Here is a 16,969-nt window from a genome sequence, read left to right as displayed (position 1 = left end):
TATAGAACTTTATACCTCGAACTGAAAAATCTTCTAACTTTGACAATAAGATATCCCAAGCATCTAACATCTTCATCCAACTTGTACGACTTTTATTTTCTTAAGTTTCTGTCTACATTCTTGTTCTGAAACTATTGTTGCTCTTGGTTTGTTAAAGACAACATCCCATTCTTTCATGACATAACATTCTGGGGCAGAGTCAACATAAATGACTAAACGTTTCAAATTCTCGACTGCTTTGTTATAGTCTCTAAATGGACACATATTTCTGAATGCTTGGAAGTCATAAAAATCTGAAACATCTATTCTGTACATTTTTATAAAAATAAAAAAAATATTTTTTTATTCTTGACTTTGTTGTTGCATTTGTTCCATTTGTTGCATTTGTTGTTCTTGAGCTATTTGTTGTTGAAGTTGTTCTTGTAATACAATACTTTCACCAGTTGCATCTTCCAATTCGAAACTTTCTGCCGTCATTGACAAATACATAGGACATAAAAGTTTTACAGGAACAAAGTTTGCGTCAACTAAGGTTAAGTTTATGTTTGCTAAAGTGTTTGAGTTCACTAAAGCTTGAAAACTCTGCATTCGAATGAACAATAGGCAAACCAGCAGAGAAAGTGTTGTTTATACGCATGAGTATCTTTTGGTCATAGTAGTTTCTGTCGACATTCGAATAGCACTTTGAACCTAAGTTTGAAACAATATATAAAATAGGTGTACTTAAAGTCAATGGAAGACATTCCTTGTATGACACCTTTTCCTGTTATAGGAAACTGTTGGTAGTAAAAACCAGATATAAGTTTTGTATTATAGCTCATATCGTTTATAGTAAACTCAGTCGGACATCCAAACATAATGAAACCTGCTCTAGTTGCAGCACATGTTACATCCGTCCTTAAAGTATTAAATAAGTCAACAAAACCTGTTGGTGGTATATCTGAGTAAGTATCTTCAAAGGAGTATTTTTTACCATTCACAACAATAAAGTCTTCTGGTGTCAAAAGAGCAAAACAGGCTTTAGTCGTCATTGTGTTTAAGGTTAGTTTACAATATCGTCCTTGAGGACTTTGTAAGTTTGTTGTTATAGAATTATATGACTCAGGGTTTTTAGTCGTAATAGTATAAACCACTATGTCTTCTGCCATTTACTTAGCAAATAAATTTTAATGAAATGTTGTGGTCGTCAAATATTTTTATGACGTCTGGGAAACTATATTTTAAGTTCAACGTTTCACCTCCTTTCATAACGTATATCTTGTCAATGACATTATATGAAACACCACAGCAACTAATGTCGGGTTCTATTTCTTTGATGTTTATATCGTCTGCCTCTGTCAAAAGTTTCAATAGTTCTTTCAAAACTTCATGAGGTGCAATGACATATGAGTTCACTTTTACAGGGTTGTGTTCGACCAAGTTTAACATTATACCTAAAGCTTGACAAATCTTCTCCTGAGTTTTAAGTTTGTCTTTAAGTTGTTGGTAGTCGTTTCGAATATCTGCAACAGAACTTAAGTCTCTGCTAACTTCAGGATATGTTGGTTGTTCTTTTACAGGAACTATTGTTATACCATCTTCGTCTTCGTATGGTTTCCCCACTTCAACATCTCTTTCTTTGACATTGACAACAACACTTTGACTGTTTGTTTGAGTTGGTGAATTTAACTTCACATCTGCCACCGCCATTAAACCTTTTGAAACACTTACGCTTCTATTTTTCGGAAATGACATTTTACTTAGAATAAAAAGATGGACGTATTTGAGTATCTCTTCGAATTGAAGCAAACAAAGTTTACACACACAAACAATACAAATACATTGACAGAATAGTTCTTTACACAAACAATGGAAAATGTTATAGAATAGCAGTCTTTGCTGAACCAAAATATTTTCATAAAGCAAAGAAAGTTGGTATAACCGAAATGGTGAAAGTTCTTGAAGCAGACAAAAATATAACAACAAAACTGACCGATATTTCTAAAGGTAAGTTTATAATACAATTTATGTCAAAACTGGCGTACTGTCAATATTTGACGGAGAGAAGTCAGTTCAAGAACAACTTACTGACCTGCTGCCAAAATCTGCTCGATGGAAGCTGTCGTTATGCCAATCTGAGGAGCCCCAGCAGGTTTCATCGAACGAATCTTCAAAAGAGCATCTTCCGTGAAAAGTGCTATTGGTTTTGTAAACTTCTTTGCTTTCAATTCATCTGGACCGTCTCTGTCACCAGTATATTGTATTTGAACTGTACCAACAGTTGAAATACCACCCATAAAGTCTTCTGAGTCAGCAAATGGAATGCCAAGCCAAAAGTTTGAACGGTCTCCATTTGTATATTGAGTTTTTTGACCTCCTGTATGAGTCCATACTTTCACATATGGCATAATAGAACTTTGCATTTCAGGGTTAATGGTTGTTGTGAAGTTGTTGTTAAAGTTCATAGCATCTAATGTCAAGTTGTATGACCTCATATCCTCAACTGTAGAATATTCTTCTCTTGGATATATTTGCCATCTATGTTTATATGTATTTAATACCAGGGTTGTAGAACAAGAATAGTCATTTATAGTTCGTCTGAACAGTACAAACATAGTATCTGCATGTTTCATTGCAGTTGTTAAAGCAATATCTGTTCTTGCACCTGGGTCAGCACTTTGGTTTCCAACTTCACCTGCAAAGTCTTTGACAGATATTTGGTGTATAGGGAACATAAGTGGAACTGCAATATATTTGGCAGCTAAAGCATTTGAAATATCTGGGTCCAACATATAGACTGCAAGTCTGCTTTCTATTCTCTTGCATTCAAATTTTTCGCATGTGAACTTAACTGGGTCCCAAGCAGTTCCAGCAGCATTGAAATAATAGTTTACTTCAGTGTTGAGGTTTGAGAAACCAAAGTCTAAGTCAACTTTGTCTTTGCAAAAGTCGGCGAATGACGTTTGATTTGTTCCCTTTACGTCTGTAAGAGTGAATGGGTCTTGTGTTGGTGCAATGACTAAGTTATTTTTGCTTGGAGTAAGTTCGATAGAAATTTTTCCTGCCCAGTTTGGCAAGTATCTTAAAAACCTGAAGATGAGGAAAGATGACAAAGGAACTCTAAGTTTCAGTTTTACTTTGGTTACTGCTGCTGCAGTTTGTCCAGAAAGGTTAACATAAACTCCTGGAACGTTAGGGTCAAGTCTTCTTATTTTCTCAATAGTTGCATACTGGTCTGTTTGTTCTCTAGCTTGTGGTTGTACTGAGTTTCTCAAAGCGAACCATTCATAGTTTGCCCATGTTACTGTTTGAACTAAGTCAGAGTTAGAATATATCTTATATCCCATGAAAACTTCTGGAGCATATTGGTATCCGACATAGAAAATTCCATTGCAACCTTTCTTGTCAGACAACTTGGCAGAAGGTTTTATTTCAATGTCTTGTTCCACGTATAAGAAAGAGTTGTCAATAGAAATTATATGAAACCTGTCGCAAGCAATATCTACTGTTGTTGAAGAACCTTCTCCAAACTCACCTACGTTTCCATAAGAAACAGCAGTTGTATATTCGTAAGTTCCAGGAACTATTTCTGACCTTCTAATGGCATTGTCGCATTCGTTATACCATTCGGAAACATTTCCATTCATAGCATCCAAAACTGTTGGCGTTATATTCTGAGCGGCGTACATTTCATATGAGTAAAAATATAGAATAGTTGGATTTATATGTCATAATAGAACCCACGTGGACCAAGCTTTACTTTCTTCCTGACTGAGTTTTTAACTCTTCTTTTTCCTTCATTGCCCTCTGCTTGAAGTTGTTGCATCTTTGCATTATGTTCATCTAGTATGTTGCAAATTTCCCATGTCCTTTTTGCCTTTTGGCTCTGGTCGCCCATCTCAGGTAACCTATATCCTAGAAAGAGTTTGTCATAGTCTGTATTTGAGTCTTCGCGTATTGTTTGCATGACTCTTTCCTGAGTTTCCGGTTCAAGCTCTTCAAACAGTGCCTGTCCATATGGAATATGCTCGTTTCCAAATATATGTTTTTGTAGCCATTCTGGTTTTCTTTCCATGTTACCAACTATATCTTTTGTGAATGGGAAAGCTTTTACCCAATCTTTCAGTCTTGCGTCGTTTATTTCTGTAGTTGGTTTTATTTTGTCAAGGAACATGTTTTTCAATACTAACATTTCATTTGGTACTGTCCATTTGAGTTTTCTTAAATATTCATCCCTTCTCGGTTCATTGTCTGCAAAGTAAGTTTTTATGACATTTTGTAAACTTTCGTTTGCAAGGTCATGTACAATAGGTTCTCTTCCTTCGCTCTCCCTAACTTTCTTTCTAAACTCTTCACCAAATATACCATCTCTATGGTTCTGTGTAGTTCTTTGAGATAAATGTTCTAGAACGTCAGGTGTTATATTTCCATCAGCCATGTTCATTTCATACTGGTCCAAAATATCTGCATGTTTCATATCTTTCAATGGCATTAAAGCCGCGCTTAAAATACCAGCTATATCTGGTTCACCATTGACTTCCATTGCGTCTACAACTTCTTGGAATTGTGGTTGTAAGTTTATGAACCACCTATCCGGATTAGCTTTATGACCCCATCTCATTGTAGTTCCATCGTCTGCAGAAACAAAAGTAGGTTTGTTTCCATCTTGGTTAGGTTCTGAATGAACTTTAAACAATGTTTCATTTCTATATGTTTTCTTGAAATTTAACCTTTTTTTTCACCGAGTTCATCCGAAGATTGAACGTTAAATGCTCGTAAGTAAAAAGGGTTGTTGTATTTGTGTACATTTTTTTCAGTTCTTCCATTCTATGCTGAATATTTTCATCTGTGTTGGAGTCTTTTGTATGTCGGCAAACATTTTTCGATATTCTTCTACTATGTCAGCCGAATTTTTTTTAGACTCTTGGAAATATTCCATATTCTCCGCATACTCTTGTTGAGGGTCAAGATTTTTCGGCTGTTCCAAATCTTCATCTAGTTCTGTGAAGTTAGTTTCCAAAGGAGTGACTTGTTCGTTTCCTTCAGGCTCTTCTAGCTGTTGTTGCTGAACTATTTCTTCCATGTCTGGTTGTATCTGAACTTCTTCCTGTGGAGTTTCTTGTACCTCATCTGCTGGCATTTCATATATTCCGAGACCGTTTTAACAATTTCCCTATCTACGTCATCCGCATTCATAAGCTTTTGTTCTTTCGTTCCGTCTCTATTTTTTACGCGTTTCATGACGAAAGTTGAATTGTCATTTAGCTCTGACATCAAATATCTCGGAGTAAATTCATCCATGTCATTTGGATGATATGCTATTAAATCATATCCCTTAGCGAGCTTGTATTTTCCAGGTTTGAGATTATATCCGTTTTGGTGCTGAGCCATAAAGCTAAATAGGTTCGGGTCAGTATTTCCATCCTTGAACTTTCAATAGCTTCTTTATATCTGTCACTAAAGTCAACAGTATCTGGGAAACCACACTCTTCTTTAAGCATTTTTAAGAATTCTTGGTTTCCTTGTTCTCTACTTCTTTTATGTCCTTGCTCTGTTTGTGGTTGTTGTGTGCAGGGTTTTGAACTGTTGGTTGTTGCTGGTTGTGTGTTGTTGTGCTGGTTGTTGTGTTGGTTGTTGTGTTGGTTGTTGTGTTGGTTTTGGTGCATGCCTGTGTCTGTGTCCATGTGACGATGTAAATGTTTAGGTAGTCCTGGTGCAGGTGCTTCTCTTGGAGGGTTTGGTGGTATATAAGTTCCACCAGCTGGCACATATGTTCCATCTGCAGCGTAATGTCCTACCTGACTTTTCGTTTTTAAGAAAGCATTTACTAGGTCTGTTTTGGTCTGTTGTAACTCTTTTTCTTGACTTTCCACAACAGTTGCTCTAACGGCGTCATAGGCACTTTGAACTGCCTGTCTCGTTGCTGCATCTGTTATTTTCGTCATATTTTGTGCTACTTCTTAACTCTTTGTCGAAACCTTCAGACTTCAGTTTCTTTCCAGATGAGAAGTCGTTCACTTGTTTCACCTTACTATGAAGAGCTTCGAAGGCGTTCTTAAAGTCAGCATTTGTTAAAGCTTCATTTGAACTGTCTTCATCCGCTTGTATTTTTGTCCTTATTGACCCTATAAGTTGGGCTGCTTTAGCGTTGGCTTGGGCATCTAACCAGTCATTGTTAGCTTTTATATATTCTGCGCTTTTCATTGCCTTTTGCATGGCTGCGTCGTTATTTTTACTTTCTTGTGCTAAGTTTTCATACTGTACGGTTTGGTTTTGCAACTGTAAAAGTTTTTCTGCCTTTACATTTGCTTCAACTTCTTTTTTATACTCATCGCTATCCATATATGTCTTCAGGGCTTTTTGTTTTATCTCTTCATCTTTCAGTACTTTATATTGAGTAGTATGGTTTTTCAAATTTAAACATCTTGTTCCATTTTTGCTACTTCTGCTGCTTTTTCTGACACTTTTTTCGCATATTCCTCTGTACTTAGTTCTTTCAGTTGTTCTTCTTTCTTCTTTTTCTCTACGTTTAACTCATTGAGTTTCTTTGTGTGTCTGTCATATTCTAGTTTCTTTTCGTTTTCACTTATTTGCTTCTGTATGTCTATGTTTGACTTTTTGACATCTGTTATTTGATTTTTGAGTGAACTCAAATTCATTTGACTTTGAGGGTTATAGCTGTTCCGTCTGCAGCTCCACCATAGCCTGCCATTTTCGCTAAAAGTGCCGCTCTTAAACCTCCACTCTGTGCACCAATAACTCGGTTTAAAAGCATAGGATTGCTTGACATTTGTTGCAACATAGTGGGGTCATTCAATTTGTTGTTGCAACTGTTGTTGTGGTGTCAGTTTTACTATTGGATGTTTCAATGCTCTCTTCCTCTTACGTATATTCTTACGTAGCTTACGTGGCATTTTAAGTGAAGTTAAAAAGCGGTTTTTGACAGATGTTTATATGACACTTTTTGTTCAGCACAAAAAACTACTCGGTCAAAGTGTTGTCAGTTTTGTAAAATAACCGTCCTATCTCATTCTATAAGGGGAAAAGGCTTCTCAAAGTATACTTCCTTGGAACGCCTGTAACTTTTCCTGTAGCGACGATAGACCCTTACTTGTCCGGACAAAGTTATACTATTTTGAGTGCTCTACAAAAAAGTCAAGCGACGACTCTCAAAAACCGTTGTGTAAAAAGTTTTACCGTTGGACAAAAAAGTATATATAGAAAACAAAAAACGTTTATAGTTCATTCAATATTTGAGATGGAACGGTTTCCAACGGTAACTATTAAATAAAATAAAAAAATAGAGGGGGTTACCGTTGACGAAAACGGTTTATTTTAAACTTTTCTATGAGTAGTCCGAAAAAAACAGTTTATTTTTGTCTAATGGCATTCGCTAGCGTGTTCGCTCCAAATTCACCTGAAGAAATTGCTTGCAAACTTTCAGCACCCACAGGTTTAGAGCCTCAATATCAAACTGCAGCATCTACACATTCTCCAAGCAGAACAGCAAATTCAACTGCAATTCGCTCAATCCAAAGCCACTTTCACTACCAAAAACAATACCAAACGAGCTCCGTATTACAAAGAACCACAGCAACGCTGAACTACGCAAAATACTACTCAGATTGTCTGAAGAATACTTCAATTCAAAGCCAGAAGAAAGAGTTCCTGCAACTTTTAACAAAGAATATTGTGAACAACTCAACAAAGTTCTTGCAGACTTTACCAAACTACAAAAAGAAACACCTGACCCATTCGAATTAGGTGACACAATTGTCAACTATTTTCCAACAATAACAAAGATAATGGTTGACAGAACTATATGTCAGCTTATTGAAAGTCTTCCACCCAAAGCTGCAAAAAAAGTCGAACAGTTTTGGGTCGAATTCAAATTAAAGAGTTATGGATATCAGGATGACGAAGAAGAACGTGAGTACGGACAAGAAACAGCAAATGGCAATGTCTTAGCTCACTCAACCCCAAGTTCAAACCATTATTTTACTCAGACAACAACACAATTCAAGTACGCAAAATTGCTATTCATTTCGTTAACCAAGCAGAAGACATTGAAGAAGGAGACTCTATCTCAGTTTATGTTTGCTACTGCAATTTTTCAAGGACGAATTTGGAGGACCAATTCTCATGCATGTCTTCAAGCCACGTCAGCAACTCTACGTTGAAACTGAAATAACACTCATGCATGGAATGTATCTCAAGTTTGAAAGCCAATTGGAAAACACATACAACATTTGGCTTTCATACATTCAGTTCGATACACCAGATGACTTTGATGTTGAAGAAGAAGACTCTACTCAAGAAGATGAACCACAAGACTCAATCCAAGAAGAGTCCTCCGAATTCACACCCGAAGACTAACAATTTTCCGAATAAAAACTCCAATTATACTAAACATCTTCAGGGCTAGAAGGCACGAAGTGCCTGGAAGCCCCACTACCTTTTTTTTTTTTTTTTTTTTTTTTTTTTTTTGAGTGTAAATGTCTTACAATTTTGAAAATTTTTTAAATCTTGATTTATTCAAAAACGTAAGAATAAAAACCGTAAGAATCATACATTTTTTACTTCATATGTTAAAAAAAATGATACAAAATCGCTCGATATTGTATGAATTCTTACGTTTACAAAAAAAGTCACAAAACCCATCATATCCTACTACTTGAAAACTTTGGGAAGAATGTGATGTGAATTGTTTATGGTAACATTACCATCTTCAGCGTAATCCGTAATTAGAGATTCGAAGCCATAATTTTATAATAAAATTGATTTTGAAAAATATTCTGAGGTGATTTTAAGAAAGAGTAGAAAAAGATCAATATGATAACGATACATTATTCAAATTTGATATAAAAATCATGTGTTTTTTTGAAAATACAAAAATTATAGTTTATTTCGATTTTAAACAAGGCCTTTTGCATCTTTCAATGCTTCGAAGGCCTTCTTGGCCACACCTATGAGGGAAGGATCAGTAACAAACGCCATCATAGCAGTTTCTTTGAAATAAGCTGGAATAATGCAGCTGATTTCGCTCTTATCAAGTTTAATCATGTTATTACTGTCATTTGTATAAAATCCGACCTTAAGAAGTGGATGTTCATTATCCAAGCCGTATCTGAAGTTCAGCTTGCAAACGCGAAGCGATTCAGCCTTTACCGCTCCGTTAGAGTATTCTGCGATGTCTTCTTCGATAGAATTTGACGGGCGTTGGGAATATTGAATTCCATCCTTATTTGTTGGATGAACTTTAATTTCACCAATGCATTTGTAGAATTTTCGAGTAATAATGTCGTTGGCTATTTTCTGAGCTTCTTTGCCGCAGTTTCCTCGTTCTATGAGATATAAGAGTCTGCAATCGAATTTGATGAATTCGTTCGGGTCATTGAGTGACGTTGATATTCCCAAGTGCGGTTCCGCTTCCTTGAGCATATCCGTAATCATAAGAGAAAGAGCTTGATTTACTCGATGCTGGTAGACGCGCCTGTGCATATCGATTCTGTTAAAGAACATCCTTTCGATTGTGGTCGTTTCTGATTTTCTGTAGGTTAATTCGCCTTGAGTTATTCTACAGTTGAAAATGAGCCTTTCTGTATCAGATCTGGCTGAAAGGAATGTTCTGTTCATATCGCGGGCGAGATAGTCGAGCTTGTCGAGGTCAATATCTGTAACATGGTTCGCAATAATTTGGGAAGTCCAAACTGGGAAGTTTTCGTAAGGCTCGCCTCGAATAAAGTTGCAGGCTGCCTCGTAGATGTATCTGGGAAGAGGAAGTTTGTATTTGTCGATCATATTTTCTAAAATACGAACAGAATTATCTTCATGATCCCAAGTTGGGTCAAATAAATGAGCAACAGCTTCAAAGCAGTGACTCCATGGTCCGTGACCGATATCATGGCATAAACCTGCAATAACGACTGCATGCTCCCATTCTTCTTTAATATTTAACTCTGGTTGGTTTATTTTAAGATGTGTCATGAACTGTTGAGCTAGGTGTGCAACACCCAATGAATGTTCGAAGCGAGAGTGTGTTGCAGCTGGATAAATCCACGATGTTGTTCCTAATTGAGGAATATGACGCATTCTCTGGAATTCAGGAGTATCTATAATGGGCCAGCAATAGGCTGGAATGCTAAGTGGTCCATATACTTCATCCTGTGGCGAATGCGCTTTCATTCTTTGAAAAAAAAATTGTTTATTTTTGGGGTATGGGATTTTTATTTTGGGGTGTAAAATTTATTCTAATTTGATAAAAATACTTGGAATTTTAAATGATCGCATAAATTCAATAATAATTTCCGTATAAATTTTGTTTTTTATTTGAAATATTAAAATTTTTTTGAACTGAATTCAATTATACACGCACTACATGTGGGTCATTAGAATACCCGATCTCCACAACTGCAGTCCTTAATCAAAATATGTATATAAAATGCTCATAAATGTTAAATTCTGATGATCATTGAGCATTTATATGCAACAGAATCCACTTTACAAAATATAAGGGCTTCTAAATCGAAACTTTTATTTAAAAAAATATGAAAAATTATTTGAAAATTTAATTAAAAAGTTTATTATGATCAAACAGATAGCTATAGTATATACTTTGTCAATTTTCGTAGTAAGCTCGTATAATTATGGTTTTTCGTCGAAAATATAACAAAAAGCGAATAATCCAGCAGTAATTAACGTTGTGTATCCCAAAATAGATAATGCTGCACTAAAAGCATTGGTTGAACACCTTATAAGCTTTCTTTGGTAATTTTGAAGACGATTATTGTAAATTTTCTGTGCGAGTTCTTTATCTTTCTTCATTCCGAGTCCGTTGTAAAGTAGCATACAAAATTCGTAAATTGCATCTTCTCCTGCTATTTGATCTGGATGAATAATTGAAGTTTTCAAATAACCAATAGAAGCAATGAGATTCTTATGGCATTTAATTGTAGAAAGAGGCGACAAGCAAATTCCTAGTAAATTGGAGGCTATTATATTAGAATTTTTAGCTGATCTGCAATAAACTATAATTATATCGCCATTGATGTTCATTTTGTAGTACATGTATGCCAATAGTAATTTTGGTTTTTTGTGTGTATTTGCAACGATTAATTCCATTGCTGGGACGAATAATCGTATAATGGTAAAAGTTTGATATGAAATGTGACAAGATCTAAGATTGGTGAGATCCATCTTGATTCGATAATGATTTTTGATAGTTTCCTTGCTGTGTCAAGATCAGGAAAATCGTCTCTTGCAATTGTGAAAAGATCTGGTGTATGATCTTTCCATGGTTTGGCATCAAGTATATCCAACCTTTGCAATTCTTCTTTGAATTTAGCTTGATATTAATTGTTTTTCATTTTGAGAAGATTCGACTTGATCTATGTGTAAATCTGGTTTAAATAATCCACATATGAATGAAAATGGGCATGTATCGCATCCAACGTATATTCCTTTTTCATCATATTCGATTTTTATTTCTTCAAGATTCAAAGAATCAAATCGAGAAATAAAAAGTTCATATTGGGAACCAGTAATAGAGAAACTTACTGGATCAATTAGTTCTATTGTATCTGGTTCAGCTGGAGGAGGATTTTCTTGAGTCATTGTCACTTTTTATGAAAAATTTAACTGATGTTACATAGTTCTTTAATCTACTTTCTTAATATCACATACAAATAAAAAAAAAAAAAAAAAAAAAAAAAGGTAGTGGGCTTCCAGGCACTTCGTGCCTTCTAGCCCTGAAGATGATTATTATAAATGAAGTTCTTTATATTACGGTCTTCCAGGAGCTTTTCACAAATTATATATGTTTTCATGTTTTGTCACTTTTCTGTCACTTTTCAGGTAAAAAACATTTTTATATATATATAAATGAATTTTACAAAACCACCGTTACCGTTCTTTGGAAATAAGAGTAGATGTAAAGATATTATATTGAGAAACTTAAGAAACTACCGAATGGTCTAACATTTGTAGATTTGTTCGGTGGAAGTTTCTATATATCCCATTTATGTCATATAATATTCCCAGACTCAAAGATTATATGCAATGACTTCGACAACTATATGGACCGTCTCAAACATATTCCAGACACAAACAACATATTGAAAGAGTTAAAAGAAAAGATACCTATAGGTAAGATGGAACGTATACCATTAGATAAGAAAAATATTGTGAGAGAGGTTTTGAAAAAAGCAGAATATATAGACTGGGATAGTATATCTGCTAGACTATTATATAGTGGTTCTATAAGAGTTCATGACATTGAAACACTTATGTCAAAAGTTTTATATCTTAACTATACAAATGTTTTCAAACAGAACATAGAAAAATATATTGAGGGTATAGAGTTTGTGAGATGTCATTGGACAGATTTGTATGAAAAATATAAAGACAAGGAAATGTTTTCTTTATAGTGGACCCGCCGTTCTATAACACATGGGATTTTCAATACCAAGTAGACTGGACTTTGAGAGACTCTTTAGAAACTTTAGACGTTATACATAACCATCCATGCTTTTACTTTACATCCGATAAAAGTGGTTTGGAAACCGTTATGAGATGGTTAGAGGACATACATGACTATGAGTTTATATATGACAAGATAGAATATGAGAGAGGTCCTATAAACTGGGAAAGTGTCATAACAAAGAAATTTTATTAGTAAGTAAATGTGGTTTGAAATAGGACTACTTGTTTTAGGTTTTTTCCATTGTGTCATTTATTTCTTTGACGTGGCAGAAAAGTACAGAGAATATGAAGATGAACCAATGCCTGCAAATGTTCAGCATATGTACTCGTAAGAGATATTTTTATCTAATATTAAATGGACGCACAGAACTTAGCGAATGCACAGCAACCTGGACAACCAAACCCAGAGAATATTCCAAATGAAGTTAGAATACAAACTGCAATGGCAAACTATGGTCAAGTGCCAACAGATGTACAAATGCAAACTGCCATGTCAAATGACGCTGCGTTAGGTTTGCCACCATGGTATGCAAATATGAGATGGAAAGAGTTTTATACAAACCCTGAAGTGGGATATAAACAACTTTATGCAGATGACGCGAACACAGGAGTTGACCCAGAATATGTTTTCTACCAGAGGAGAAACAGAATGTATGAGCTCCAGTTAAAGAATGTATGGAACTCAACAGGAACGTAAGAGACTAGGCGGACATTAGATTTTTACATATAGTAAAATGGGTTTCTTCAGTAAGATAGGAAACTTCTTTCGAAATGTTGGAAGAGGTATATGGAATGGAATAAAAACCGTAGGAAGAGGAATTTGGAACGGAGTCAAAAATATTGGTAAAAAGTAGGTCAGTTTGTTGGTATTATACCTAAAGACCCTGAACCAGAAGAACAAGCTCCTGTTATACAACAGCCTGAACCTGCACCACAGTCTAGTTGGCAACCAAATCCAACACCTCAACCGTATTAAAAAATTATATTTTTACCGTTCGATAGTAGTTGTATATGAAACTAAGTTCTAAGTAAAACGCATGGTATAATGGAATTATTCTTTTTCTTCCATCTGTAGTAAACCATACTTGAAAGTCTGAAATACTTCCACTTGGTGGTTCATATAACTTTGTAGGTTTTTCGTAAAAGTCATTTGCCAAGCATAAGAAAGAGTTTTGAGCGCCAGAAATGAAGCATGAACAATAATAGCAGCTGGGTCGAAAACATCTTTAAATAAATATGTTCATCTCTTGCATATCGACTGTAAATATTTGCTAAAGGAAGTTTGACTTTCTGATTTAACATTCTTTGCAAATAATACCATGACATTGCAGTGAATTCTGTATATATTTGTTCGTCTTTCTTTGGATTGTCTTCGTAGATTTGAAATGACACTTGTGAATTTTGTTTGTCTAATACAATTCTCACATAAAGTGTGCTCTCGGTATTTGCATATTCATCAGCATATTTTGCATAACATGAATTTATTTTATCTTCTATATTTTTTAACGCAGTCTGTAGAGAAGATGAAAGGTCAACTTGTATTAGCTCAATTTCTTCCCCACATTTTTCGTTTCCCTTCAGATATATAATCTATATGAAACCTTACAATAAATGGAAAACTTTTATCTTCTACAGACACAAACTTCATTCTACGAAAGCCAATAGCTTTTGTGACAGATGGGTCTCTTAGCCTCTTAATGGGTAGTCAAAACGAAAGCCTTCATGCTTTACGGTCTCTGTCTCAAACTTTTGACCGACATTGTAAAAAGTTCATCTAATGGTTTAGTTGTAGCAACTCTTGAATTTTCTTTTTCTATTGGAAGCATATTTTATCTAGAATAAAAATGTCGAAAGATATTGCTTCCATAAGAGAAATACAACACAACCGACAACTCATTATGCAAGCTCTAAATAAGAACACAACAAACTTTTCAAACTATTCTAAGATATCTGAGTCATTGAAAGAAGGAAACTTAAAACTGACATTAAACCCAATGACAGATGAGTTTCTGTTTCAAGACAATAAGAACCATACTGTCTGTATAAATCCAACAAAAGGAACTTTAAACGAGAAACCTATAAATGAACTTCTTTTGAAAGCAGATGTTGACAACAAAGCTGACAAAGAATATGTAGACGATGCAATAGCAAAAGAAGAAGAAAGAGCTAACAATGCTTATGCAACAAAAGAACATACTCATCCTGAACTAGCAGACAAAACATATGTTGACAAATAAATGTCAAGTGAATGACAAGAGCTGAAAACGAATATTCTAAAAAGACTCATACACATTCTATATCTGAAATAACAGACTTACAAGAAACCTTAAACAGGAAAAGTGCCGTTGGACATACACATACCATTGCAAATATTACAAACTTACAAGAACCTTAAACAGGAAAAGTGCCGTTGGACATACACATTCTATATCTGAAATAAACAAATTACAGAAAACCTTAAACAGGAAAAGTGCCGTTGGACATACACATTCTATATCTGAAATAACAGACTTAAACGTTAGCCTTGAAAAGAAAGCAGACAAGAACCATACACATACAAGTTTTACAACTGTTGCTATAGAAAGTATTGAAGGAACGGTTGAAGAAACTGGTGGGATGCAATATATTGTAAACCTCCTACTTTCCACAAGGTTTAACATCGGATGACGACATAACGACGATGAAAAACATTAGATGTAAAGATGTTTATTCATGAAGGATGAACATAATATTAAATTCACTGCTCAAGATTTAATGACAAGAAAGCAGACAAAACAGAGCTTCAAACATTAAAGACAGAAATGCTTCAAACATTATATCCTATAGGTTCTATTTATACGTCAATGAACTCTACCAGACCAGAAACAGTTCTGGGTTTTGGAACTTGGACTCAAATAGTCGACAGGTTTTTGTATTGTGCAAACTCTTCAAAGGAACAGGTGGAAGTAAAACGATTTCAAGGAAAATTTACCTGCACATAGTCACTACATAGATTTAAGTACATCTCAAGCAGGTTGGCATAAGCATAAATTTGGGATTGGTCGGCAATGACAAAAGGTAAAAGGATATGATGTTAAAGACAACGTTCAGTTTGCTATAAATTGTTTCTGGGGTAACACTCAGGGAGTGGAAACCATACACATCGCGTTTCAGGATATACGCAAACAACGGGACAAAGTAAAGAATACATGCCACCTTACATGACAGTTTACGCATGGTATAGAATTGCTTAGTCGTCATTTTCAACTTCTTTAGCATATTCGTCAGGAGTTGTCTTATATTGTTAGGAACTGTCTTTGAAAGTATACCACCTTGAACTTTGACAAGTTTGAAACGAGGTCTGACAATAGTAGTTTTATCTTCTGCTTGCAGTGTGTACATTTTGCCATGTTTGCCTAAAAACTTCATAATATTCTCCTTGTATACTTTCTTCTATTTTTACGAACACGAATGTGAGTACCTGTCGGGTTCCCATTGTTGTCATAGTCAATAGTATTTTCATATGGGTCGCGTTTAGGTATTTCTATTTTTACTTTGTCACCTTTCTGAAGTTTGAAGCCCGGCATTCTTTCTTGTTTGTCTCTTTTGACTAAATTATTAAATATATAGTCTTTCTCTAAGTCAGGGTTGTTTTCATTTTCTCGGGGAGTGGTTTCCCAAACCTTTTTGTTTACGGCTATTGTAAATATTTAAACTTGTCTCATCTTTGCCTGGGAGAAGTGTCTATATTTGTCGTCATATGACATTTCATTTGCTTCACCACCTTGTGGTTGGTTTAAGTCTCTTAACATTTTTTATACAACCGTCAATGACACCAAGAGCAGAATGGTTTTGGTCGACAATGAAATATTGGTTTACATTTTTTGAACGCAGATAGTTTTTTACATCATCTGATTTGAAAGAACTTTCACAGTCAGATGTCAGTTTGTTTGGATGGTATTTGTCAACGAATATTGTCAAAGCTGCTAAGATATCTAAAATAGCTTTGGACTGTAATGGTATGGCTTCACAGTATCTTGTGTTTGACGACAAATATTAGCCAGTATGGTGGTCCATCTGTTCTAACTCTCGGAATGTTTTCCAAGATATCCATAAACCAAGCATTTGTTGTTGAACTAAAGATTTTTATCATGAGTGCTTTTTTGTTGCCTTAGAAACATAGGGTCCTTGTTTGGATTCGTCATTTTTTATCCTATAAGAAATGGGTTTATTTGGCGCATTAGCAGGAGTTGCATCCAGATTTTTGCCCGCAGTGGGAACAATAGCCAGAGGTGTATTTGGAGTTGGAAGGAAGATTTTGAGTACATTAGGTATACTTAAAGAGAAAGCACAACCTATTATACAAACTGTACAGAAAGGTTGGGATGTAGCACGAGATGCAACAAATCTTATTCCAAATCCTGAAACAAGAGGAAAAGTTCAAGGATGGATGGACAATGTAGGAAGACAAGCAGGAAACTATTATAACAAAGCAAATGACTACTATAACCAAGCAGGACCACTGATATGG

The 16,969-nt window shown here is 35.1% G+C and overlaps 6 protein-coding genes and 3 pseudogenes across 9 annotated transcripts, besides 2 other annotated features; 4 read left to right on the top strand and 5 right to left on the bottom strand.

Moving 5' to 3' along the window:
- Positions 1-8,465: part of a mobile genetic element that runs on past the window's edge.
- TVAGG3_0871490 (protein of unknown function, DUF4106 family) lies at positions 1,153-1,689 on the bottom strand (the record flags this gene model as incomplete). Its single annotated transcript, XM_051250065.1, has 1 exon — positions 1,153-1,689. The coding sequence occupies one exon, from the start codon at positions 1,687-1,689 to the stop codon at positions 1,153-1,155; it is 537 nt and encodes a 178-aa protein (XP_051085540.1).
- On the bottom strand, positions 2,064-2,382 carry TVAGG3_0871480 (annotated as a pseudogene). Its single transcript has one exon. A coding segment is annotated over exon 1 (319 nt).
- TVAGG3_0871470 (protein of unknown function, DUF4106 family) lies at positions 2,566-3,326 on the bottom strand (the record flags this gene model as incomplete). Its single annotated transcript, XM_051250064.1, has 1 exon — positions 2,566-3,326. A coding segment is annotated over one exon (761 nt), but the record flags the coding sequence as incomplete, so codon positions are not given.
- TVAGG3_0871460 (protein of unknown function, DUF4106 family) lies at positions 3,708-4,600 on the bottom strand (the record flags this gene model as incomplete). Its single annotated transcript, XM_051250063.1, has 1 exon — positions 3,708-4,600. A coding segment is annotated over one exon (893 nt), but the record flags the coding sequence as incomplete, so codon positions are not given.
- TVAGG3_0871450 lies at positions 7,363-8,074 on the top strand (annotated as a pseudogene). The gene has a single exon. A coding segment is annotated over exon 1 (712 nt).
- Positions 8,122-8,355, top strand: TVAGG3_0871440 (uncharacterized protein; the record flags this gene model as incomplete). The annotated part of the gene is made up of 1 exon (XM_001312670.1): positions 8,122-8,355. One exon carries the CDS (start codon positions 8,122-8,124, stop codon positions 8,353-8,355), a length of 234 nt encoding a protein of 77 aa, XP_001312671.1.
- A 388-nt stretch (positions 8,466-8,853) lies between the features above and the next one.
- On the bottom strand, positions 8,854-10,333 carry TVAGG3_0871420 (dGTPase protein; the record flags this gene model as incomplete). The annotated part of the gene is made up of 1 exon (XM_001312671.2): positions 8,893-10,164. One exon carries the CDS (start codon positions 10,162-10,164, stop codon positions 8,893-8,895), a length of 1,272 nt encoding a protein of 423 aa, XP_001312672.1.
- Positions 10,334-11,661: 1,328 nt separating this feature from the next.
- Positions 11,662-16,969: part of a mobile genetic element that runs on past the window's edge.
- On the top strand, positions 14,304-15,692 carry TVAGG3_0871410 (annotated as a pseudogene). The gene has a single exon. A coding segment is annotated over exon 1 (1,389 nt).
- On the top strand, positions 16,661-16,938 carry TVAGG3_0871400 (uncharacterized protein; the record flags this gene model as incomplete). Its single annotated transcript, XM_051250062.1, has 1 exon — positions 16,661-16,938. A coding segment is annotated over one exon (278 nt), but the record flags the coding sequence as incomplete, so codon positions are not given.

Source organism: Trichomonas vaginalis, chromosome VI (genome assembly GCF_026262505.1).
Source record: "Trichomonas vaginalis G3 chromosome VI, whole genome shotgun sequence".
Classification (NCBI taxonomy): domain Eukaryota; phylum Parabasalia; order Trichomonadida; family Trichomonadidae; genus Trichomonas; species Trichomonas vaginalis.
The sequence above is the reverse complement of the archived record's forward strand: the minus strand, read 5'-3'. Positions and strand labels throughout refer to the sequence as shown.